This window comes from Cordyceps fumosorosea, assembly GCF_001636725.1.
Source record: "Cordyceps fumosorosea ARSEF 2679 chromosome Unknown scaffold_2, whole genome shotgun sequence".
In the NCBI taxonomy this organism is placed as follows: domain Eukaryota; kingdom Fungi; phylum Ascomycota; class Sordariomycetes; order Hypocreales; family Cordycipitaceae; genus Cordyceps; species Cordyceps fumosorosea.
The window spans coordinates 946410-970752 of NW_017387302.1; the positions used below are offsets into that span (position 1 = coordinate 946410).

Sequence of the window (24343 nt, forward strand, 5' to 3'; positions counted from 1 at the left end):
GTGTCATCTTAGCATCATCGGCGCGCCATTGCGCTGCAGCCAGTGAGCGGCCCTGGCGCAAGTCAAGCCATGTGCCGACCATCTGCAACCCGTGTCTTGGCTCTGCCGCATTATCTTATCACTGGCCAATAAAACATGCAAGCTCTTGTCCCTTCCTTGGCTTGCTTTGTGGCCGGCTTACGGCCTAATAAGTAAGTTAGTCAGTCACGCCGGTTGTGGTCTAAGTTGAGGCTGGTGTAGACTAAGCCCTTTTTTTTTTTTTTCCTTCTTCCAAGCTTCAAATTTTCCTTTGCCGCTGACGGTGGTGAGATTTGACGGTTTTCTCCCTTTACAAGATTAAAAAAAATAATACCAAAGACCACAACACCATGGCTCGCCCTCGAGCGTCAAATGGTCTCCTACGGAACCGCATCCGTCGCCAGCCGTCCCTCACGCCGCCCTCCACAAGCCCGACTTCGGAGACCCCGCCCGGCACCGGCTCCGGCTCCGTGCCCAAAATCAGACTGGAGAGCCTCATGGAAGAGGAGGAAAAAGCCCTGTTCCCAGGCACCGTCGGTGTCGGCCCCTCAAGCAACAACGCGCGGGTCGCTGCCGAGGTGCGGACACCCTGAGGAAGGCTTCTGCCTCGGCGAGTTGCTCCGACAAACACACAAACACTATCGACGAAAGAAGAGGCGTTGAAAGGAGTAGGTTGGTTAGTCATGTATGCACGACAACTCAAAATGTATTATTGGTAAAAAGGCGGTGGAAGTCAACACATTCATCTCCACGGGCGGGCACGAATGAATGCGTGCGAGAAAAGTCATGACCTGGGTTTCTGTTTTAATATGCCAGTGCGGCCTCATTTTTGCTTGCTTTCATCGCATCTGTCTTTTCTACTTGCTTCTATTTATACCCAATCTATTTACTATTCGATCCTTAACCAACCTAACTCGTACATGTTACCTTGTACCAAACAACAACCTCTGCAATCATCACGGCGTCCTACTCGCACTCGCTGCATCCTCCTCCGTCTTTCCCCTACTCTTCTGCAGCAAGTAATCACCTCCCACCGCCGCCTTGCAGAACCCAACCACGCCTCTTACCGGCCAAATCTCCTTGACGCCGTGCCTCGCCCGGGACCGCCACGTCGCCCGCGCCGCCGCCTCCTCCGCTTCCACATCCACCTTGACCTTGTCGTACACGCTCGGCAGGTACCCCGCGCCGTACCGCTCCCGCAGCTTATCGTACGATTCCCTGTCGTAGTGCGCCCAGAACTCGTCCTCCGGGTAGTATGCGTGCGCGTACAGCCACTTCTTGCCCCCCAGCGCCTGCACCTTTCTCTCCAGCTCGCGGTTCCTCCCCACCACCTCGCGCCGTGTACGGGCCCCGCGCAGCTCCCCCCAGACGCCAAAGTTCATCAGCTTCGGGGCGCCGGGCCGGCCAAACTCCGAGTGCAGGCCGTGCTGCGCGTCGGGGGCGTCGCGCTGCACGCGCAGCGGGCACAGCCAGAGCGGGTAGATGCCAAACTGCGCGTCGAGCCAGGCGGAAAAGTCCGGGACGGCGGCGTAGGGCACGCCGACGTCCTGCACCATGTGCGTGTCGGCGAGGCCGCTGCGGTGCACGGCACGGTACATGACGCGCGCGTGCATGAATCGGTCCAGCGCGCAGCGCGTGACGCGGTTGAACGGCGTCAGGAAGTACCGGAAGGCGTACCGGCCGACCCAGAAGCCGCCGCGGTCGTACCGGAAGAGGTAGTCCCGGAGCGGTATGTAGTCGACCACCGCTTCCGTAGGCTTCTGTTGAAGCTGTCTCAGGACGTTCCGGACGCGGAGGTAGAACCAGGGATCCGTCCGCCGCGAGAACCGCCGCGGCGACTTCCCCTCCGGCAAGTCGTCCGTGAGCCTCCCCACGCATACCACCGTCGCGTCCTTGGCGAACACGATGCCGTCAATGTAATCCGTCTCCGCCGCCGCCTCCGCCTCCTCCATCGCCGCCAGCGTGTCTCTGCTACTCCTCGTCAGCGCGTAGCTCAGCGCGACGTACCGCCTCGCCTCCCGCAGCTCAATCTCCAGCAGCGTCACCACGCCCAGGGTGCCAAACGCCGACGCCGCGCCCCAGAAGAGCTCCGGGCGCTCCGTCCTCGACGCGCGCGCCACCTCCCCCGTCGGCAGCACCATCTCGACAGAGCGCATGGTCGCGTCGAACGCGCCGTGCCGGAAGGAGCTGCTCTCCCCGGCCATGCCGGAGAAGCCGCCACCGGCGGTGATGCCGGGGAACTCCATGACCACCGGCGGCACGAGGCCGTGCGCCAGCGTGGCCTCGACGAGCGCGTCCATGGGCACATTGGGCTCCACGAGGGCCGTCCGCGAGGCAGCGTCGACGGAGAGGACGCGCGTGAGGGCGCTGGTGTCGACGGTGTTGTCGGGGCGCCGCTGGGAGGTCCGCGTGCTGTTGGTGGACCCGTGGTAGATCCGGAACGGCTTCTGCTGCGAGGAGAAGTGCCGGACGCGCTCCGCGATGAGGCGCACGGCGGCGTCGTGGCTCTCCATCGTAGGAGGGAGGGCGAGGCCGGAAGGCTCGGCAGCGGCGGCTAACATCAAGCCGCAAGTAACGGGTGTGTGTAAGCTAGGAGCAAGAAGGAATCTGGGTCGGTGAGTATTGGTGTCCGGAAATGAGATGAGAAATGCTTGAATTGAGTTACTGTAGCAAGTTTCGGCAACAGCTGAGTCCCGGAGCGGACAGGTTCGAGCTGAGCAATCCCCACCTCCCCTGCGCCACTAACAGCCGGCCCGCGGCGTCATCGCCGATCCGTGGTCCATCAATCCATAACCGTTAATATATCCAAAAAGAAAAAAGAAAAAAAAAGAAAAAGAAAACAGTGATCATGATCTCGCAACCGTCATGACTATAAATTCATCTGTTATTCTTTTCATCTAGAGTATGCCGAAATCCGCACTAAACAATGTTGGGTAAACAGACACATATGACTTTTAAACAAAACACCAAAGAAAATCAACCGAACCCCCTTCTACCGCCGTTTCCCGTTGACATTTTGACGAGGCTGGCTGCCATATGTCCGCCGGCCCTGCACCCGGTCCCTGCTCATCGAGCCGCCCAGCGTAATGTCCACCCGCGGCGGCGTCGGGAAGCCGAAGCCCTTGCCCACCTTAGCCAGGTCGAGCTTGTTCACGTCATAGACGGACCGCAGGCTGTGGCTGGCGTACGCGTGCAGGTACGATTTAAACGCCTCCTTGGCGCTCTGCTGCAGGTAAAAGTTCTTGCCAATCAGCTTCTCCAGCTGCGACTGCACGTTGACGATCTTCTTGGCCGGGAACTCGAACTCGACCACGGGCACGCGCGCCGCCTTGAGGTGCGACAGGAATCCGACCTCGTTCGGCTGCAGGAACAGCAGGCTGCGGCCCGTCTTGCCCGCGCCACGGGCCGTCCGGCCCACGCGGTGGATGTAGTCGCGCGTGTTGTCGGGCGGGTCAAACTGGACGATGAAGTCGACGGCAGGGATCTGGCCACGTTAGTAGGGGGATTGGAGCAGGAGGGAGGTTGTCTGAGACTTACATCAAGACCACGGGCAGCGACGTCTGTGCAAATAAGAATACCGTGAGGAGCATTGCTGAACTCGAAAAATGTGTTTGTGCGCTTTTGCTGTTTTTGCTTGCCATGCAGGTCAAGCACGGGGCAGTCGATATAGTTAAGCAGCTCGGCATAGTACTTGACCGAGTTGCAGCTGCTGAAGAAGACAATGACCTTCTTCTTCTTCTGGTGCATCTGGCGCAGGAACGAGAACAGCAGAATGAAGCGCTTGTCGGCGTCGCACAAGACGTAGCCCTGCTCCAAGCCATCCACAGTGCTGAAGCGCTCCTCCTCGTCGACGTTGATGTAGAGCGGACCGGGCCGCAGTGATATCCGGGCAAGGTCCTCGACCTTGGTCGTCTGGGTAGCGGAGAACAGCATGGTCTGTCGGTCGTCGTTGGCCAGGACCTTGACAATCTGACGAATTTCGTCCTCGAAACCAACCTCAAGAATGCGGTCGGCCTCGTCAATGATAAGCGACTTTAGATTCTTGAAGACGAAGGGCGTGTTGAGGAGGTGGTCGAGCAGGCGGCCGGGGGTGGCGATGAGCAGGTTGACACCCTTGGTGAGCTTCTCGGCCTCGGCCTTGCGGTTGGCGCCGCCCATGACGATGCCGTACGTTTGCGAGTGGTGCTTCATCAGCTCGCGCGCGACGCCAAAGATTTGCAGCGCCAGCTCGCGCGTCGGCGATACCACGATGACGCCGGTGCCGTTGCGCGGCTTAAAGCGCAGCGAAGAGAGGATTTCGATAGCGGGAATCAGGAATGCAAGCGTTTTGCCCGAGCCAGTCTTGGCCGCGCCGAGCACGTCCTTGCCAGCCATAAGAGGAGGGATAGCCTGTCTGAGAGTTAGTAGTCTGACATGGTGGTATTCGGATCGGTCGAAACGCGTACACTTTTCTGAATGCTCGTCATCTTTGTGAAACCCATCTCCTTGATAGCCTTCATGGTCTTGTCTGAAAGCTTCAGCTCTTCGAACGACTGGGCGTCGGCAGCCATGGGAAGTATGGGGGCATTATCGGTCGGGAGGTCGGCAACATTCGCATCTTCGTCCTCGTCCTCATCCTCTGCCTGCTCCTCCGAATTGTCCTCCTCTTCCGACTCATCTTCTTCCTCTACATTGTTCTCCTCGTCGAAGCCCTCGAAGTCATCCTCTTCGGGTTCTTCCTCCACGGGAGCCGGTTTCTTGACCTTTTTCGACTTCTTCGAGATGCCTTCGGCGCCGTTCGTTTTGGCGGTCGTAGCTTCCTCGATATCTCGGCGCTTGCGCTTCTTTATTGAGTGGTCCATTATGTGATTTGCGGCTCGTCGTCAACAAGGTAATGCATGCACAATGAATCAAGGCGGCGCAGAGGATTTTGCTGCAAAAAAAAGTTGGGACAGTATCGATAAGAAAAAGTTGCGCGGAGCCAAACTCACAAATGGCCCCACCATGTGTTGGTGGTTCCTACAGTGCGGTAACTCGCCAATTCGCACTCCGCACGGCTCGAGAAGCATGGCACGGGCGCAAACATGAATTTCATGATGCAATTTTACAGGAGCCTAATGACATGATACAGCAATGTAATGCTCATAAATAATTACAGCTTACTCGGACCAACAAAGGTGCTTGCCTTGTGCAACATCTCCGTAGCCTCAGCCACCATTTCATCCACAATCTCGCCCGCAGGCTGAACCTTGGTGATGGACGCGGCCACCTGGCCCATCAGGTGCGGCAGGTCAATGTCCTCCTTTCCATTATCAAAGTCATGCATGATGGGCGCGACGCCCTTGTCGCACAGCGCCTGGATCTCGTCCGGCCGCTGGTGCCACTGGCGGATGTAGTCGTTGACCTTGAGGCGGATCGGGCGGCCTGTCAGGACGAGCGAGCGCTCCGTCTCGTGGTAGTCACACGAGACGACGGCCGCCTTGTGCTGCTCGCTGCAGTTGGCCTCCTTGGACGCGACGAACCGCGTGCCGACCCAGACGCCCGACGCGCCCTGCATCAGCGACGACGCCAGCCCGCGGCCGTTGGAGATGCCGCCCGCGGCCACCACCAGCGCCGTCGGGCCGCCCAGCAGCGGCGGGCGGTACTGCCGCGCCACGTCGGCCACGGCCGGGATCAGGATGGACGTCGCGATCTCGCCCGTGTGGCCGCCGCCCTCGGTGCCCTGCGCGCAGACCATGTCGACGCCCAGGTCCAGCGCCTTCTTGGCGTGCTTGGGGTGGCCGACCATGTTCATCACCAGGATGTTGTTCTTGTGCAGCTTCTCGATGATGTACTTGGGCGGCACGCCCACAGCGCACACGAAGAGCTTGGCGCCGCTGGCGATGGTCAGGTCGATGAGCTCGTCGAGCTTGCCGTCGGTGTAGTCGTAGTTGGTCTTGCGCGCGTTGCCGCCGACCTGCGGCAGCGCGAGGTCCACGCCAAAGGGCAGGTCCGGGTGCGCGAGGCCCGCCTTGAGCTCCGCCAGGATGTCCTTGAGCTGCTCCGGCGTGTACTTGAAGCCGCCGACGACGCCGAGGCCGCCGGCGTTGGAGACGGCGGCGGCGAGCTGCCCGCCAGACACACGCGCCATGCCGGCGAGGAGGATCGGGTGCTTGATCCCGAGCACTTTGGTGAGCTCTGTTGTGATGGGGCCTGCGGGAGCCATTGTGTGTGATTTATTCGCGAGATAGACGCGGCTGTGCGGATGCAGTCTATGCCTAGCCAGTTGGAGAAAGACGTAGGGAGAGGCTTGCTGTGTACTGTTGAGTGGGAGAATACGAATGGAATTAAATGAAAATCAGGGGAGGGAGATAATACATGCAGCTGGAACCGGATCGGACGGCTTCTTGCGTGCCGGCTCACAAAATAGCCACTCGGTTATATACATACATCCATACATAGCTATGGTGATAGCGTTGAGGTCTGTGGGGTAATTGTAGCCGAGGCCTGCTGTCAAGCCACCGACCCCGGATTCCTTCGCGGGGAAACGGGGCACCGTGGAAACGCTCTGACGTGGCCTATTGGTCTCAGTCGATCGTTTTATTACCAGGCACGGGAACTAGGGGTGATAGACAATGAGTTGTTGATGAATCAATGTTTTGTGTCGTTGTACTACACTACATGGGCTCTGAAGATTCCAGCACGTTACGCGAGAGCTGAGGCGGGGTCAAAAGCAGCGCGGAACAGAATATCCCATTCAAAACGCCATAGAGACAGTTTCGTCTCGAATTATGTAGAATACAGCGCTAATAAATCAGTATGCTTTGCGAGACCATCTCGCAGTGTTTCCCATTGTAATTCCCGAGGCAAATTAGCCGCCAACCCAAGGCAGCCATCACGTCGTACTATGTATGTACAGGTATACCGAGCAGATATTGAAACGGGTCATGAGCCAAAGTGTGGCAGCCGCGCAGGGACGAACTCCTGTGGTGTTGTTTGTGAGTCTTGCCTCGGTTTGAATTTATGTTGTTCCTCGCTCGTCACATCGCTGGCCATTTCCAACGGTTGTCGCAAAGATTCATGTGTGGGTAGCGGGATAGGTTCATCACCTGTCGAAGGTAGCCGTTTGGATTCGGCAATCGAGTACGTATCCGTATCCGTTGGTGAGAGCCCAAGTTGTGTGGCCAATTGCGCCGCTGCTTCTTTCCTGTGGGCAATGTATTGCTCTTCTTCGTCCCGCAGCCTGTCCTCCTCCAGTTGCAAGTCCTGCAGGGATGGTACGCGCTCAACCGCGGGGCTGATTGCGAGCGATGATATGGAGCGTCGTAGAGGCATGGTGTCGGCGGATGAGTTAGATGCTATCGTCGTTCTCGAGAGGGTTCTTGATGCAAAGAAGCCCTCGCCTTTGGCCGGTCGCTTGCCCTTGCTGCTCCTCGTCTTGTCACTCTTCGCACTGCTGCGATCGTTTCGGACCATGTCGTAGGTGACGTCGTCGTCCAAAACCACGGCGTCTTCCTCACCCTCACCGTCAGAGGGAAACAGGTCGCCGCGTGAACGGTAGGAGTCCGATGTGCCTCCGGTGCCACCAGATCCCGTGGTGCCGCTTCGTTTGCGGGAGACGATGAGCTGGCCGTAGTCAGATTCGTCGTCGCTGCCGAGGAGAGGTGCCGTTTCGAGAACCTCATGTTTGCCAGGGTTGTCCTGCAGGTCGGCAGCGCTGGGCTTGTATCGCAGGGTGCCGCCCATCTTCCAGGGCAACTTGCTGAGGAAGCCGATGGGCTGCGTGCTGGGAATGATGGTGGGATCGTGCTCGCTGGCCTTGCGTCGCGTTCCCCTGGTCCCGTAGCTCATGCCGCGCTTCCGCCGAGGCTGCTCGGCTGTCGCGCCCTCGCCGCCGAGATGTTTGCGCTGGCTGCCGCTGCCGGCAAGGAGGCGATCCCAGTCCTCGCCAGCCCAACTGCCGAAAAAGCCAGCGCCGGCGCCGCCATCCTGGGCATCGTCCTGGCCGTACCAGTCGTCGTAGAAGTCGAACGAGTATTCGGCGCCGGCGCCGCCGCGCTCGCGCTCTCGCCGACGGCGCATGCGCTCGTCGGGGTCGCCTAAGCACACGGCGGTGCACTGCTCGGCCGAGTGGCTCAGGTATCCGAGGCAGGGGTTGATGTAGTGCTGCTGGAAGGACCAGATGCCAGCGGCGGCATTTTCGGTAACAGCCTCCGCATCGTGTGTAATTTGGTTCCAGCGTTGTCGCAGGCGGGGGTCTTCTAGGAAGGCCATGGTGGCCGGGTCGGGGCGAGTCCTCGGGAGGGAGGGCTCAAGAAGGTTGGTCGTGATGGGCTGGGCATGGGATGGGTGGCAAGTTTGCTGGTCGGCGCACAGAAAAAGGCCATCTACAGTCGCAAAGCCCGAATTTGCATTTCGAATTCGGTATGTTAGTTCGTGCACGGCAATGACAGCGCGGGTAGCGCAAACCAAGGATGTCTCAGAGTGTGCAGGAAGAAGGATGCGCGACAGAAGGGAGACAAGAGAGGCTTCATGAGTCTGGGTGGGGAAGTTTAGTTGTCAGTGTCGCGCCAATAAGCCCTATGACGTCTACCATAAGTATTTAATATTCCATGTTATAATGAGATTCTAGGATGTGTAACAAATCTGTTTAAAACACTCTTTTAAGCAATGCTCGAAAAATTCACAAAGAGGCCAACAAAAAGCTAGACCGAGGAATATTCTGTGAATTGTTAGTTTTAACATGTAACTTTGGTGATTGCGCTAACTATGTACCGTGGTGTGCGCTATAAATCATTGGAGTTCCGCCGACTCTCACCAGGCGTATGCGCTAAAACGAAGTGAAACACCACTGAGGGAACAACAATATCCGTTTGGTCTCAACAATTCCAAGTTTCTTTTCTTCATCGCTTCTTCATATCCCTTCAACCATAACGCATACTTCGCATGGCTTGGCCGAGTCAGATCTACCGCCTTATGCAACGCTTTGATGGCTTCACTCATGTCGTCCGCATTCCTCGAGCAGTTATATCGCGTCTCGCGAGCCTTGCCAAGGCTGGCAACGAAGTGCGGCAGCTCTGGGTTTCCCTCCGCGGCGGCTTCAACGGCCCGCTGTGTGAGCGTGGCAGCTTCATCGAGGTCATTCAAGTCGCCGCTGTGCCCGTGCAGGCGTCTCAGTGCATTGCCCAGCACACACAACCGCCCGGGGCAGGTCTGGGTGATGCTCTGCCGTCGTTGACAGCACGAATCGGCAAAGCTGCACACCTTCTCGGAGACAGGCAATGTTTCCAGTGTGCCCGTACAGGAGCTCGAGCTGATACGCGACCTTGGTGAGCCATTTCCCCAGCGAGGGGTCTGTCCTGGCTGTGAGCGTCGCCGCCCTGCGAGAGGAGCCAATCGCTCGTTCCAGATCCTCGATGTCGCCTCTGCATTCATATCAGTTCTGCAGCAGTAGCCCTAGACTATTGCATCGGCTCTTGAGCTCTGCATTCTGTCAGCCGCTTTAGCCGTGTCGCAAAATGAACTTGAACGAATCTGACCCAACATATTACGCCTAGCCCCCTTTGCGATGAGCAGTTTGCAGGGTCGGGATATCGGCGTCAGCAAGCCAATGTTACCGCACCCGCCAACAGTATCTCAACCCAATACGCGAGGCGGCATGCCGTTCAGACACGCGCACGGAAGAGGAAAAAAAGGATCATGAAACTCCAAGTAATCTTGTATCGAGTATACACGCACTCTAACTAAGCCGGAGGCTGATAAACTCTCCGCGCTGATGCACCCGGCACCTCGTGTGCCTGAACTGGCTGTGACGAATCTAATTCCGGTGGCTTCAATGTCGAACCCCCCATCTCCAACGGGCTGCTGTCTACCATCTCCTGCCTGGGTAGCTTATGGCTCTCCTCAGTATCGAGTTCTGCCAGCCCCGGCCCGCCGCCGTCACCGTCACCCGACCCGGGCGCGCTATCTGCTGCCTTTTTGCGAAACAGTCGGTGGCGGAAGAGGATGAGCGCCGCAATGAGATCAATCGCGGCCAGACAATCTATGACGGAACCGACAATGACGGGCACCTTGTTTGAGGACGAGTCACCCCCGACAGGCGTGGAGGTGCCGGTACTGGAGGCTGCGCTGGCTGTCAAGCTTGCAAGAGGAACCGACGACGGCTAACGATAGAGCGCTTGAACATCGCTAGGCAAGTGTCCATCCACGCCGACCACGAACGTATCGGTCGTGTACATGTCGTCGGTGCTCAAGCACATGGCGAGGTTGTACGTTGCTGATGGCGTGGTCGTGGCGGAAGGGTACGCATTGTAGATCCTGACAGTCGAGCATTGTCCGAGGCTTTTCACTGCTCGTCAGAGTGATCCGCCGCATACTGTTGAGGGCAACTCACCATTTGTAGGTCGCAAGCGTACTCGTTGCTACATTACCCTTTACACCCTCCACCGAAGCTTTAACCAGAGTAGAGCCTGCGCACGAGAAAAAGTAGAACAGGGAGTAAGTAGATTGCGACCCGTGAAATGTGTTTGTGCAGGCCGGAAGAGTGCCGGAAAGGCTGGTGAAGCCGTAAGCAGTATCGCAGGAAGCAGTGTATGCTGCGCGGACTGGTTAGCGACAGCGTAGGAAGCACTCAATGAGTTTGTAATGAGAGGGCAACTGCAACCCCCTTCAATGCGGACATACTTGAGCCAGATTCTACTGCATATCCACTGACGTTATCTGCCATGGCCAAGGTTGCGGACCGCAACGCCAGGAGTACTGCAGGCACTCGCATGGTCAATGGAGCAGCACTCTGTTGGTCGCATTGCACAGTTCAAGCTTGGTTCCATGAGGACCACTCTCCGGCCTAATTTAAGCCCGTTCTATCTTGGTGGCGATTTCTTCTTAAATTTCTTCGGCTGAGGCCGGGGTGTCCCAGCCCGCTGGGTCACCCAGTTCTGCGACACAGACCAAGGGTTAGCAAAGCGAATTCTTTCAACCTCGGCAGAATTGGTAAGCATCTGTCTTGGTAAGCGCGTGCTTTATTAGATATCGTTAATTTGTTCGGATATTGACTGCATAAAAGATGCCCCCAAGGCGCAGAGACATTCCTCGCTCGCCAGTACCTGGCAGAGGGGCCACACAAGAAAATGGGCACCTGCTTGGACCAGCGCAATGCATTGGGACGAGTAACCAACTTTTAAAAATCATGGAATCAAATATCCCCTCAATCTCTCCCTTGGACCTCAGTCGTCTTTGTGCTTCTCATCCTGCACATTCGCTTCTGCGATGCTCTCCAGCGCAGCCGTAGCATCATCAGCCCCATTCGCAGCCCACGCCGCAAAGAAGCGCAGCAAATTCTGCGTCTTCACCGGCGACTCCTCCTTGAACTTTGCAAAGCTGGCAATCGGCTTCAGTGCGCGAACCGAGCGCTCCTCCCGTAGCCGTAACGTATGCGAGCTGCTGTCTTCCCCCGCGTCGAGAACGGTGTAGGTTACCGTCATGGTGAAGCCGCCGCCGACCTTCTCGACGCTGGTGACGCCGTCTTGCAGCTTGAGCAGGGACACGCCGATCTTGCTGTCTGAAAGGACGCCTTCCAGGCCGGAAAGGGTCTGCTGCCTGTTCATCATAACGCTGCTGGGCCACAGGATTCGGGGCAGCAGCGTCTCGTCGTGAAGGATATGCAGGATGCGTGGCCGGTCAAGGAGCGCCGGCAGCTGGTGCGTCGCTGCCTCGGCGGCTTTTGCGGAGTACAAGACTAAAGTGTCGGTCAGTTTCATCCGGACCTGTTGTGATGGAGCTCCGGGGGAGGGAGGGAGGGGGTTGCTCACAGGAGGTCATTACTAGGACGGCAGAAGACAGACTGCTCGCAATGCAATGTAATGTAATCCGTACGATGTCAGAGTTGTCAAATCAGAAATCCCCACAAGGCTTCGGCAGCATCTTCCGTTGCCCAATGTATCTGAAGGAGACGGAATATTCCCGATAGAGTAACTACCGTGCCGGCTTGGCTGACGTCATGGGAACTGGCTCACGATGGGTGCTCAATGAGTGCGGCTTTTGTTTCTTTTGTTATTCCCGCTTCCTTCGCTCAACAATTTCCACTCTTTCTATAGCTGGTGCACAAATTAAAGAGGGTTTTGTCAGAATTTACTGGCTTGGCCCTGCAATGCAACACCATCGGCAACATCTTGCCGTCTGGGCACGTCGATGCCGACTTGGGCTTCGATATGGACTTCAAATCAACCAGTTTGGTTCAATAATAGGGCTTTAGGGCCTTCTAGCTGCGGAAAAACAAACTCCTTTGCCAGGTATGTCCTCACTATGTGTGATGTCGAGTTTGGTAGGTCCGGAAAAGAGGAAGAAACTGAGAGCGAGCAAAATGTATAAATAGATGGCAATAATCTCCTCTGGCTATGTGAAATTCATCTCTCTATCATTCCATATCCCTTATTCAATCCCTCAATACAAGCACATCTCAGCATGGGTGCAGACTACCACGCATTCCCGGAAGGTGAAGAGTACCTGTCCACGCAGGCCAGCATGAACGGCTTCAATCGCCGCCTCCGGAGAGCCATCAAGATTCTGGCCGTGCTCGCCGTCGTCACCGTCATGACTTTCCTCGGCGTCGCTTACATGGCCGTGCAGCTGGGCAAGGAGCGCGAATACCAGGCCTACCTGGAGGCGCAGCTTCAGGCGCAGCACGACGACCCCAGCGGCAAGACACTGTCCAAGCGGTTCCCGTTCTGGTTCCTCGGCGCCGCGCTGTGGACGGGCAACCAAGTCTTCGCCTTCTACAGCCTGGCGACCAGCTGCAAGGAGTTCACCAGCAGCGCCGGCAACGCAGCGACCTGCGTCTGGGGCGCCATCTCGACGGCCGCCACCTTCATCGGCGTGGCCAAGCACGGCGCCTCGACGGTCAAGATCATCCACGACCGTCTGGCGCAGAACGGCATCTCCATCGGCGGCTGGAAGCGCGACGACGCCGTTCTCGAGGCCGAGGAGACGCTCAGCCGGCTCTTCAACATGCCCGTCGCGCTGGACGGCTTCATGCCGCACCACCACCCCAAGCTGGCGCGCCTCGCGCTCACCGAGGGCACCCTCTGGCCCGTCTTCCACATGTACAACCACCACAACTCGAGCCTGCACTTTACGCTCACGGCCCACGAGGCGGACCACTCGGTCATGTCGCTCGGCTTCGGCCACAAGAGCAACGAGCACCCCGCGGCGGGCCTCGCGAGGCGCGAGAAGTACAACGACGAGTACTTCTCCAACGGCGGCATCGACTACACCGATTGCTTCAACGATCAGCAGGATGTCGACCTGCTGAACAAGGACGGGGACTATCAGCAGATGGACCGCGACGTGCAGTGCTACTTTCCGGACTTGAGCAATACCTGGGGTGCGGAGATTCAGATTTACGATTCCAAGATTCGAGGCACGATTGGCTCTGGCTCCATCGCTGCCTTCCGCGGCAGTGATCATGCGAGCAGCATCAGCGCCATGCCGGGCTGCCCGTCTGGTCTCAAGTCGACTGATAAATGCAAGAAGGCGTAGGGCTGTAGCCCGCGAGAGCATTGCGCAATAATATTTTAGAAATATTGTTATATACTCTTATTTACATGAATATTTTCAAGTGCCCATAAATCGCCCTCACAAAATCCAAATCTGATTAATGGTACTGCACCTACTTGTTTTGCCCATACGCACCACTACCCGGTAGTATGATGATGGCCATCTTCCTCTCGCCATCGTATGGGCCGGGTGCTTTGAGAATGAGCGACAGGCTTTAGATAGTTTCCGTCTCCCGTAGTCCCCTGGAATAGGATCACTGTCTCAATACCTTGGGTGTCAACAACAACTCTGGCCAACTAGTTACTAGTTGCTTTTACTATCTGGGCTGTGACGGGAAAAATCCTAGGGACCCAGAGCCGTGAGATGATGCTGACAGCACCGCAAATCAACTAGTAGCTAAAAAGGCAATTTTGTCTACTTCGGAGCGCCCAGGAAAGCGAACCAATAGCACTGCTCTCGGGCTGCCTCGGGTGACGCGCGGCCGACACTCCCGGCCCCGGCAGCAGCCCGAGGCAGCTCCGCCATCCGGCAGCGCCGGCAGCGACGTCATACCAGATTGCTTAAAAATGCAATGCACCCCTAGATATGTTTTGCTCGCCCTTTTTTTCCCCGGCATAACAATTTCTGAGAATTAATCCTTCAAACTTACTGTCAGCACCTATCTCCCTGCATTGTTTAAGAACTCACTTTCTCGTGCGCACTTGATCGCTAGACTAGCGCCCGCAGCGCTGCTGCCTCCCTCACAATGCAAAAGATCACATCATATCTCCCGTCATGGGACACGACAAAAAAGGGAAGCAAAAAGGGCTTCGACAAGGCCTTCAAAGTCGTCGACAAGCTTGGCGCGCCCATCAACAGACTCTCCAACCGCATCGGCAGCGAGGCCTTTTGGCCAACGACCCTCGACAAGGAAAGCGACAAGGCAGCTAGAATTCTAAAATCATTTTGCAGTACGTTTGTTGTGCATGCTCAGCAGATCGCCTGTCAGACCTCGGCACTAACACCCCGTCTCAGAGGATGGATTCTACACCGAGGAGGAGCCCTCCCCCGGCGTCCCCGACAGCGCCGGCCCGAAGCAGAAGCAGCGCGTCCTCAAGAAGATCCCCCAGAGCGTCATCCAAAACGCCGTCGGCCTCGCCATCTTCACCACCATGCGCACTGGCCTCTGGATCTCCGGCGCCGGCGGCTCCGGCGTGCTCGTCGCCCGCCAACCCGACGGCTCCTGGTCGCCCCCCTCCGGCATCCTGCTCCACACCGCCGGCCTCGGCTTCCTCGTCGGCGTCGACATCTACGACTGCGTGCTCGTCATCAACACGCGCGCCGCCCTCGCCGCCTTCACCAAGATCCGCGCCACCCTCGGCGGCGAGGTCAGCGCCGTCGCGGGGCCCGTTGGCGTGGGTGGCGTGCTGGAGAATGACGGCCACTGGAGCAAGCAGGCAGGGAGGCCGGTCTTTACGTACCTCAAGTCGCGCGGCTTCTACGCGGGCGTGCAGGTGGACGGCACGGTGGTGATTGAGCGGACGGACGAGAATGCGCGCTTCTACAACGAGACGGCGATCGCGGCGGCGGATATCTTGGCGGGCAAGGTGCGGCACGTCCCGGGGCGGGAGACGAGGAGGCTGATGGAGGCGCTCAAGGCGGCGGAGGGCAGCGCGGACGTGGACGAGAAGGTGCTGGAGGAGCTGGGGGCGGAGCCGGCACCGGGGGACGTCGACGTCGTGTCGCCTACGGCCACATTTGGCTTCCCCGGAGAGGATGATCCAGATCCGTACGGTGTGGCGGCGCTCGAGAGGGAAGGTCTCGGGATTGTCGAGGCCGGCTCCCACGCTAGGGTATCCAGCGACCAGTTTGAGTTCCGCCCGCGGAGCGGCAGCAGCTTTCGGCCCCGCGCCAGCACGGCAGGATCGCCGCCGACATACCGGGCGAGCTTCGGTGACGCGCCGGCGCGGAAACCACGGTGGAGCAGCGGAAGTGCCTGGACGACGACGTCGGATGCCGCCACGCAAACAGATGGCGAAGACACTACGACGACGACGGCGACGACGACGACGACGACGACGACACCGGCGACGAGCCCGGAGACGAGCAGTCCCGGGCCCCGCGTCCTGACGAGGCATGATGCGGCCGAGGCGGTGCGGGAAGGGGATCTGTCACCACCACGCTACGATGGAAGAGCGGACAGTCCCTACTCGGCCATTGCGGAGGGCGAATTGGATGAGATGAGCATTTATGGCGCCGAGGACGGCGAGTTCCTCGATGCGCAAGAGGCGGCGACAAAGCCAGTGGTGCTCCCGAAGGGCCCGCCGCCGGCACTTCCTCCTCGACACGTGGTGGTAGAGGCGAAGCCAAAGACGGTAGAGGCCGACTTTGAAGATTTGGATTTGGATGTTGTAAAGAAATGATTTACTGTTTATTTATGAAGGCAAAGAAGACGGTGTATATGGAGTAGGTGCATTAGAAACAAAGAGCGAGCTCGGCGCAGGATACCACAAGATTGATTGAAGGCATAAATGTCATTGCATAATAAATATTATTTACAAACCTGTGTCTTGAACTAGCTGTCTATGGCCCTTTCCCAGTACCGTCTTCCCCAGCTAAACTGTCAGACCAAGCTCCTGCCCAATAATCTCCGCCGCCCTCTCACCGACGATCAGCGCTGTATTGTACGTGTTCGCGCCCACATTCTCCGGCAGGATCGACAAGTCCGCCACCTTGATCCCCTGCGTGCCATGCACATTCAAGTCCTTGTCCACCACGCCCCCCTCCTCCCTCGGTGCCATCTTGCACGTGCCCACCGAATGCCACGCCGTCTGGATGCGCTTCCGGATCCAGCCCTCAATCGCCTCGTCGTCTTCTTTGCTGTACTCGATCGGCGGCAGCGCCGCCCGCTCCGCCACGCTCCGGAAGCCGCCCTCCACCGCCGGCCCGTCGCGGCACGCCGCCTTGCTTCCCGCGGGAAAGGACGGGTGGCTGTTCGGTTCTTCGCCGGCGTAGCGGTCGCTGCGGCGCATGATCTCGCGCTGCTTCTTGTACGCCCAGACCTGCTTGGTCAAGTCGACGGGGTCGGCGAGGAAGCCGGTCGCGAATTCAGCCGGGGAGCCGCCACGGGGATCGGCGGAGGTGAGGTGCACGCTGCCGCGCGCGTACGGGTAGGCGGTGAAGGCGCCGGTGGTCATGTAGTGCGCCGGGTTGTCGGCGGGCTCGTTGAGGGCGACGTGGTCGCCAAAGTAGCCGGCGAAGAAGGCGAGCAGCATGACGGGTCGTGTCGGCTGGTGCTCGAAGTCGCGCTCCCAGCGCTCCCGGAACGCAGGGCCGAGCTGTGCGACCTCGTCCTCGGTCGGCCGCAGCTTGCCGCCGATGTCGAGGCCGTTCCAGCCCATCTTGGACGACCCGGCGGCCATGGCCTCGGCGATGTCCTCGCGGCCACTGAGGAGGCCGTCAAACGACGTCTCCGGGGTTAGCTTGGCCTTGTAGCGGTAGGTTATGAGGTTGTGGTCCTGGTAGTTCTCTCCGACGCCGGGCAGGTCCGAGACTACGTCGATGCCAAGGTCGCGGAGCAGTTCAGCCCTGCCAAGTCCCGATCGCTCCAGGATCAAGGGGGTAGTCAGAGCCCCGGCAGTGACTACCACTTGTTTCTTGGCAGCAATAAAGGCCGCCGCCACTTTGGCCTTGTTTGAAGTTGGCTCGTATTCGACACCAACAGCGCGAGTGCCGTCAAACTTGATGCGAGTGACAGTTGAATCGGGGAGAATATGAAGATTCGGATAGTTGCCGGATTTAAGTAAAGGATGGATGTAACCGTGAGCCGTATCCTGTCTCCTGCCGTCCGGACTGATGTATTTGGCCCAGCGCTCAAAGCCGTGACCTGCTTCGAAGTCTTGCAGATTGGCCACGTGAGGAATGCCCAGGGCTTCGGCCGCATCGAAAATGTCGTCGTTGATCATCTTGGGGCAGTGAGTCCCATAGCTGATCTGGATCGGGCCGGCATGACCGTGAGCGCTCTCGTTAATTTTGGGGTCATCGAGTTGGTGATTCTCCGCCTTGTTCGCAAGGGCCATTAAATGCTTTCCATCCCAGCCTTCGGTCTTCCAAGAGTCAAAGTCGACAGCAGATGCTAGCTCTGCCTGTTAGATTGGGTAGAGACTCCAATTGCGATGTTCCAAATGCCACTCACCTCGAGTATACATCGTAAAGTTGATTGAGGAACCACCACCGAGTATACCTCCGGACGGCACCACAAGACCGCGATCTGCCAGGCTCGACTCCTTCTTCGCCGAGTGAAACATGACGGTCTCGCTTCCAGGGAAGAGATGACTCAAGAACATGGCGGGAGTGACTATGCTGGGGACCTCCAGGTTGGTGTGTCCCTGTTCAATCAACAAGATGGCCAGCTTCGGGTCAGCCTTCGCCAGCCGACCAGCCGTCACGCAGGCCGCGGTGCCCCCTATGAGATAAAGTTTGTGAGATGGATTGATTACTATAACAGACCGACTCGGTGGCACTCACCTCCCACGAATACGACATCATATTCGGCTTTCAGATTGCTTGAAGCCATTCTGCCACGACTAGCAGACGATTGGAAGGAGGGGGAGAGCCACTCAGTACCACAAGCTACCCCGCGCTGTATATATGCGTAGCTCCCGGAGACATGCTTCAAACCAGTGGATATATGCGCTTATTGATCGCCCGCTCCCGGTTCTACCTATTCTGGTTGGTTGCAGCTAGCAAATACTTAGCGCAGCCATGTCGTTCCTTGGATCCGCACCAGGGGGTAACTATTTAGAACTGCACATATGTATCCCGTAGATTTTCATGAGTTACTGTGGTACACTGCATATTCGGGCTGCGAATAGGCTTTCAACGTCTGCCTTCAGCTGCGCCATCTCCTGCCTGGTGACTACGTCGATCCACAGCACTGTATGCAGCCTTGTCATCATCGCCTTGTAGGACCGAATTGATAATAACCCAATAACATGTGAAAGTCCGTTCAGAAACCAGCGTCTTTGCGATCCCCTTTCCATCAAAATCTGGGTCGCCACTATCCAGAGCCTGACCTCGTTGAAGCCTTGCCAGTCGCTATCGCTTGTCCGCTGGAGCAACTGACGCAGGACGAGGCCTTCGATATTCACACAGTATAAGTCGTCTCCGGAAGTTTTGTCCATGACCATTCGAGCTAGATTCAAGCTGGTCAATCGGACTAGTTCCGCCATGGCGCATGCAGGTGATGTTGTAGAGGCGTCAGCCTCAGGCTCGACACTAGATGCCCTGGTTGATCGGCTGCTGCATTGCAACGCGGGAAGAGATAAAATACCGTGCGTTATTCGGCAAACCGAGAGCAACAAATTCACCGTCATCTCTTCCTGCCCACCAAAGCGGTTCAGTAAAGATGCGAGCTGCGAGGCCGACTTAAAGGCACCCTCGACAACACCAAGGGCTACCTGGTCAGACGGAGACTGCTCTATCCTTCGTGCGAATGAATGCAACATGTTCTGTACAGGTTTTCCCACATGGGCTGATGGCACAGCGGGCCCTTCTCGCGGCACTTGAAACCGCGGCTGAGAGTCCATGTTTGTCGAGTCCAAGACGTCGGCGCTAGGTATAGAATGTTAGCATTGAAGATGACGACTTGATCGACAGCGGTTAATAAGTTTCGTACATGAAGAGCGCCTGGCGTATGGCATTGCAGGATTCGAGTGCCTCTAAGCCCCCACAAAGGTCAACAATCTTGGAGAGTCCATCGAGATGCATCTTACACCGTCCAAAGTTGTGCACACGCATCTAGTTTATCAGTCAGCAGCAGCAACTTAGTAAGTAAACAGGGGCATACGTCTAGATAAGCCAAGCAAATAATGGTGCCCATCACGGCGTTGCGACTTGGCTCATGCTGCAGCTGCGCCATGGACTCGCGTACGAGGTGGACAGACTCGGTATACTGCGATATCCCGTTGATTGGCCGCTCTTGCTTATACAACGGTAGGCTCTGCAGCTGACCCAAGTCGTCGCCCACAGTCAGCCGAGAGTGGAATGACAGATCAGCGACGGTCATCGCCAGCAGCCCCTCTGAGATCATGTCCATGGAACGAAAGAGACACTCGAAGCGGCTGCAGACCCCGAAGTAATCGAGGCCGGCCGGCGTTGGAGCAAGCACCAAGCCCTTTACACGGTCCGATGTGCTTCGGCGCACCACCACCGAGGAGGCAGCCCGACCTCCTCCCCGGGCGCGATCCACGTTACGCATGACATGGCGGCGGATTCGCCGCTGCGTCGCCGCGTCCTTCATCTGCGCCGGCTGTTCAATGTGAACAAATTCAAGCTCCGGCGCCGTGTAATCGGCGGCAGGGTTCGGCGCCTGCTGTGGGACGGGCTGGAGCCTGAATTTTAGCTTCCTCGACATTGTTGACATTATTCCCAAGGGTTCGAGGGCGTCGATTGAACAGCTGGCCTCATGGCGAGCAGGGCGCGGCAACCGAAGAAATAAATGTAGTATAATTCAGTGAAAATGGTTGTCTAGGGCAGCATCTATTCAATGGAAAAGAAAGATTCTTTGACCACAGGCAAAATAGTTTGAGTGCGAAGAGTTTCGCTCAGGATCTACGGCACAGTCGCTAATAACTTGACCCCCTTATCTAGTGCTGACTGAACCCTGTTTTGGAACCAAGATTCGCTCGCTGCCAAAATAAGAGTTGAATACATTGAAGGAACAACATGTGAACAGGACAACTAGGTTCTTTTCTTGCCAACTACAGATATGCTACGCTGGCCGTGATTTGGAAGTTACCTGGTGTATTATTCAGTTTGCAAGTATTCGTATAACCTCTTTTGGCTTTCTTTGACCGCAGCTGTTGCTTGCCAAGGTGAAAGCAGTTTCACGTCCCTCGAGGAATCCTTTCAGATTTACTTAGAAATAGCCTTCCAGAGTCAATATCTGTGTAATAAATTTGAGTTTTCCTATTATTTATCGATTTATATTCTTGGCTTTATCGAAAGCAGAAGTTGGATCTTGCATCCTTACACAATCCCCCAGGTCAAGCTGATATACCAATTACATTCTAGCCTCTTTCGGCAAAATATAGTGGGGGCGCCCCGCCACAGTGAGCTTCCAGTGAGGCAGGGCGCTAGAACCGCTGGAACCTGCTACAGGCAATTGCAATGACGAAAGGCCATTCATACTGAAGCTCGAAAGCGGGAAGCTCTTCTTCCCACTTCCACATCGTTCGTCTTCCGCAGAAACTCTCAACCCCCCCGATGGCGGATAATGGCCAAGATGAGCTCGTCAGCGAGTTCTGCTCAATTACTGGCGCGAGCCCCGAGAAGGTCCGGTTGCCGCTTCCCCGCCACAAACATGGCGATGCTAACCATTCCTCCCTGAGCAGGCAACACATTATCTCGCGGCCAACGGCTGGCAGGTATCTGCCGCCACCAATTCGTACTTTCAGGACGAAGATGAAGGCGCTGAGACGGGGCCGTCCGCTGCCGCTGATGCCGGGTACACAGGTCCTCGCACCCTCGACGGCAGACCTGCCCCAGCTTCCTCCTCACGACCTGCCCGATCAACAACCGCCCAGCCCAAGCGCAAAGGCGTTGCCACCCTAGGCTCCCTCAGCAGCGCCAAGCCAGAGCCGGCTCACAGAGAAGATGACGACTACGACGATGACGATTACGAAGACGAAGAGGATGATAACCGCGGTAACTTGTTTGCGGGCGGAGAAAAGTCCGGCCTGGCAGTGCAAGACCCCAAGCAAGATGCCGGCCCGAGAAAGATCATCAGCGACATTTTGGCCAAGGCTAGAGAGTGAGTGCTGTTATCAAGCGCGTGGAGCGTCGCGCGCCTCCTTTGACACAGTTGCTGACATTTCACCAAAGAAATGCCGGCCGTCCAGAGTCCGAGGACGAATCGAGCAGCGCTCCCTCGAACCAATTTCGCGGCACGGGCATGACGCTAGGTGGCGATGGTGTTGAGAGTCGGAGCATCGCTGACCCCAACGGCCCCATCCGCTCCCGCAGCAGTCAGCCGATAGAGCGCGTGCTGCACATTTGGCAAGACGGTTTCAGCATCGACGACGGCGACTTGCGACGCTTCGACGACCCCGCCAACCAGCAAGACCTCGCCATGATCCGTGCCGGTCGCGCCCCCCTACACCTCATGAATGTCGACCACGACCAGGCTGTCGACGTCAAGCTCGAGCAGCACGACACCCCATACAAGGCGCTTCCCAAGAAGTACAAGCCATTCTCCGGCTCGGGCCAGCGTCTCGGAAGCCCGGTACCCCACGCGCCGTCGGCCAATGCGCCCGCGCCCGCCGTCGCATCTGGTACCTCGACTGCCAGTGACGGTGCGGCTCCTAGCAGTCCCATTCCCGACATCGACCCGTCCCAGCCCACGGTTACGATCCGGCTGCAGCTCCCCGACGGCGTGAGGCTGCCCGCTCGATTCAACACTACCAGCACCCTCGGCGACGTCTACGACTTTGTCCAGAGGGCGTCAACAGCGACACAGTCTCGTCCGTGGGTGCTAGCGACGACGTTCCCCAACAAGGAGCACACGGACAAGAGCCTTGTGCTCGGAGAGATGCCCGAGTTCAAAAAGGGCGGAACTGCGGTTGTCAAGTGGAAATAGACGTTCAGGGGGCTAGAGTAGTAGCTAGACGGCAAGACGGTCTGCGAGACCACGTGGTAGCAGCAAAAGCTTGCTTGAATGAAAGAAAACGTCATGGATTACGAAAGTATTTTGCTATATATATGACCAGTCGTTAGGATTGGGTTATGTGCGTCTAGCGACCAACTTTGCTAATAAAATGGTATCCGTTGTCGCGCCTCAAACGCCAAAGAAAACAAGAGCGAAATCGACCTAGGAAGAATGTGAAAATGTGGCCGGATAACCCCTAAAAGGTTTACACAGAGAGTTGCAGTCCGCCAGGAGCGTCGAGAAACTTGAAGTGCTCAATGGCGATCTGGCAGTTGAGCATGGCCGCGTTGAAGCGGCCCTCGCCCGGCGGCAGCACCACCATCAAGTAGGTGTTCGTGGTGAACTTGAGAATGAAGAGGCTGAAGCGGGTGCCGGCCTTGTGCTCCATGCGCGTGAACTGCTCCGCGTTGCGCGGGGTGCCCGTGAAGCGGGAGATGCTCTGCTTGAAGTGCTTCATGATGTTGGACATGCGCTCCAGCCGGTCCTCCGTCGGGTTCCGGGCCGCCTCGCGCGACGTCCACGACGACACGGCCAGGAACGAGGTGCGCTCGAAGAGGAGGATCTCCTCGGCCTCGATGGCGGCGCCGAGGTTGGCGAGGTTGCGCTCGATGACGGCGAGGTTGGGGACGAGGTCGTGGATGATGCTGGCCCAGGCCTTGTAGAGGCTCTGGTCCCAGATGGAGGTGGCGAAGGGGCTGACGTCGACGCGGGCCGGGTCGCCGCCGACGGAGGCGACGTACTCGGCGGAGCGCTGGCGGACGACGCGCACGCGCTCGTCGTAGACGGTCTCGCGCGAGGCGGGCACGACGAGGTCCATCTTGTGCACGAGGATGTAGACGCGCGCCGAGGGCGAATACTGCAGCAGCGCGGACAGGATGGACACGTAGGTGGCCAGGTCGCGGTCGACGTCGCGCGACTCAATGTCGAAGACGTAGATGAGCACGCCGACGTTGGAGAAGACGTGCACGCGCTGCTGCGAGAGGTAGTTCTCCATGAAGGCCTCCTGCCCGCCGCAGTCCCACAGGTTGAGCGTCAGGTTGCCGAGGAACTTGACGTGCGAGAGGTCGATGTCGATGGTGGCGCCGCTGTCAATCGCAGAAGGAAGAAGGGGGGCCAATGTCAGTTCGCTGTGTCGTCACTGGGAGGGGGGGGGGCGCAATGTAGTTGCTAAAGATGATGCTGCGCATGCTCGACTTGCCTGAGCCCGACTTTCCCATCAGCAGCACCTTCTTCTTCTTGGGCTTCTTAACCTCCAAGCGTGGTTCGGCTGCTGTGGCGGCCTCGGCGGCCTTGCCATCATTCTTGGGCGCCATGCTGGGTAGGTAGAGACAGTATGGGGGTCGCCCGTCCGCTATCGAGAAACGCAGTCGTCGGGGTCGAGAGCGATAACTGGACTCTTCTGTCGTTGGACGATGAGGTTGTTGCGTGGTTTGATTGACGAGTCGATGATTTTGCCCTTGGAGAGGGATATCGGTACGTGAGAGGTCAAGCTGTTTGTCATCAGCTACCTTTTGGTTTGGAAGCTCTCTGCTTGGGCGACTTGGCGCTGGCTGGAACCAAGGTGGGGTAGCACATTTCACGTCGCTCGCTTGCCCTACCAAATGCAGATTTGTGCTTCAACACCAACATGACGGCAGGCAATCGCAAATCTCGGTAGCGGCCTTGCACACGAGCACGGCGGCTGTTTTTAATCTTAAGATATTTGATTGTTTCCAGTGGTTCTTTGTTCGGCTCGCGCAGGTCCATCGCGCGGGAGGGGGAGCTAGCTTCGGCCACGACGAACATGCCTTGTCTCACAGCTCACCGGTACGTCGCACAGGCTGCGCTCTCACAATGCTCGAGCCCTCTCAGGCAGCAACTATCTCATAATAAAAGGTATACCGAAGCAGTGCTGCGTGAACGGACCTAGAGGTGCATTGTCCGGCTAGCATTGGTGCAAAGCCCGGCCGCTTCACATACCTGGCGCCCAAGCACAATGATGCAAGCCACCCGCCTCACGCTGGGAAGCAATGCAACCATGTCCGTTCCGCTGCCGCCCCGGAAAAGGGCCACTGGAAGTGTTCGGCGGCGGCCTCCGGGCCGTTCAATGTCTAGGGGGCGAGTTTCTGGTGACCTGCTTCCCCACGC

At 57.6% G+C, this 24343-nt stretch overlaps 12 protein-coding genes across 12 annotated transcripts; 4 read left to right on the top strand and 8 right to left on the bottom strand.

Moving 5' to 3' along the window:
- Positions 1-368: 368 nt before the first annotated feature.
- On the top strand, positions 369-611 carry ISF_01442 (hypothetical protein; the record flags this gene model as incomplete). Its single annotated transcript, XM_018845049.1, has 1 exon — positions 369-611. The coding sequence occupies one exon, from the start codon at positions 369-371 to the stop codon at positions 609-611; it is 243 nt and encodes an 80-aa protein (XP_018707815.1).
- A 363-nt stretch (positions 612-974) lies between these two features.
- On the bottom strand, positions 975-2531 carry ISF_01443 (FAD binding domain protein; the record flags this gene model as incomplete). Its single annotated transcript, XM_018845050.1, has 1 exon — positions 975-2531. One exon carries the CDS (start codon positions 2529-2531, stop codon positions 975-977), a length of 1557 nt encoding a protein of 518 aa, XP_018707816.1.
- Positions 2532-3010: 479 nt separating this feature from the next.
- ISF_01444 (ATP-dependent RNA helicase DDX18) lies at positions 3011-4859 on the bottom strand (the record flags this gene model as incomplete). The annotated part of the gene is made up of 3 exons (XM_018845051.1): positions 3011-3502; positions 3556-4407; positions 4464-4859. 3 exons carry the CDS (start codon positions 4857-4859, stop codon positions 3011-3013), a joined length of 1740 nt encoding a protein of 579 aa, XP_018707817.1.
- Positions 4860-5149: 290 nt separating this feature from the next.
- On the bottom strand, positions 5150-6202 carry ISF_01445 (2-nitropropane dioxygenase, NPD; the record flags this gene model as incomplete). Its single annotated transcript, XM_018845052.1, has 1 exon — positions 5150-6202. One exon carries the CDS (start codon positions 6200-6202, stop codon positions 5150-5152), a length of 1053 nt encoding a protein of 350 aa, XP_018707818.1.
- Positions 6203-6921: 719 nt separating this feature from the next.
- Positions 6922-8250, bottom strand: ISF_01446 (hypothetical protein; the record flags this gene model as incomplete). Its single annotated transcript, XM_018845053.1, has 1 exon — positions 6922-8250. One exon carries the CDS (start codon positions 8248-8250, stop codon positions 6922-6924), a length of 1329 nt encoding a protein of 442 aa, XP_018707819.1.
- A 431-nt stretch (positions 8251-8681) lies between these two features.
- Positions 8682-10235, bottom strand: ISF_01447 (hypothetical protein; the record flags this gene model as incomplete). The annotated part of the gene is made up of 4 exons (XM_018845054.1): positions 8682-8698; positions 9241-9401; positions 9835-10099; positions 10145-10235. 4 exons carry the CDS (start codon positions 10233-10235, stop codon positions 8682-8684), a joined length of 534 nt encoding a protein of 177 aa, XP_018707820.1.
- Positions 10236-11201: 966 nt separating this feature from the next.
- On the bottom strand, positions 11202-11796 carry ISF_01448 (hypothetical protein; the record flags this gene model as incomplete). Its single annotated transcript, XM_018845055.1, has 2 exons — positions 11202-11713; positions 11787-11796. 2 exons carry the CDS (start codon positions 11794-11796, stop codon positions 11202-11204), a joined length of 522 nt encoding a protein of 173 aa, XP_018707821.1.
- A 642-nt stretch (positions 11797-12438) lies between these two features.
- Positions 12439-13512, top strand: ISF_01449 (hypothetical protein; the record flags this gene model as incomplete). The annotated part of the gene is made up of 1 exon (XM_018845056.1): positions 12439-13512. One exon carries the CDS (start codon positions 12439-12441, stop codon positions 13510-13512), a length of 1074 nt encoding a protein of 357 aa, XP_018707822.1.
- Positions 13513-14275: 763 nt separating this feature from the next.
- Positions 14276-15932, top strand: ISF_01450 (DUF500 domain protein; the record flags this gene model as incomplete). The annotated part of the gene is made up of 2 exons (XM_018845057.1): positions 14276-14480; positions 14545-15932. The coding sequence occupies 2 exons, from the start codon at positions 14276-14278 to the stop codon at positions 15930-15932; spliced, it is 1593 nt and encodes a 530-aa protein (XP_018707823.1).
- Positions 15933-16124: 192 nt separating this feature from the next.
- On the bottom strand, positions 16125-19924 carry ISF_01451 (alcohol dehydrogenase; the record flags this gene model as incomplete). Its single annotated transcript, XM_018845058.1, has 6 exons — positions 16125-17644; positions 17705-17974; positions 18037-18151; positions 18585-19122; positions 19187-19308; positions 19358-19924. 6 exons carry the CDS (start codon positions 19922-19924, stop codon positions 16125-16127), a joined length of 3132 nt encoding a protein of 1043 aa, XP_018707824.1.
- An 851-nt stretch (positions 19925-20775) lies between these two features.
- ISF_01452 (SEP domain protein) lies at positions 20776-22147 on the top strand (the record flags this gene model as incomplete). Its single annotated transcript, XM_018845059.1, has 3 exons — positions 20776-20844; positions 20904-21322; positions 21394-22147. The coding sequence occupies 3 exons, from the start codon at positions 20776-20778 to the stop codon at positions 22145-22147; spliced, it is 1242 nt and encodes a 413-aa protein (XP_018707825.1).
- Positions 22148-22421: 274 nt separating this feature from the next.
- Positions 22422-23529, bottom strand: ISF_01453 (GTP-binding protein GTR1; the record flags this gene model as incomplete). The annotated part of the gene is made up of 2 exons (XM_018845060.1): positions 22422-23301; positions 23411-23529. 2 exons carry the CDS (start codon positions 23527-23529, stop codon positions 22422-22424), a joined length of 999 nt encoding a protein of 332 aa, XP_018707826.1.
- Positions 23530-24343: the final 814 nt, after the last annotated feature.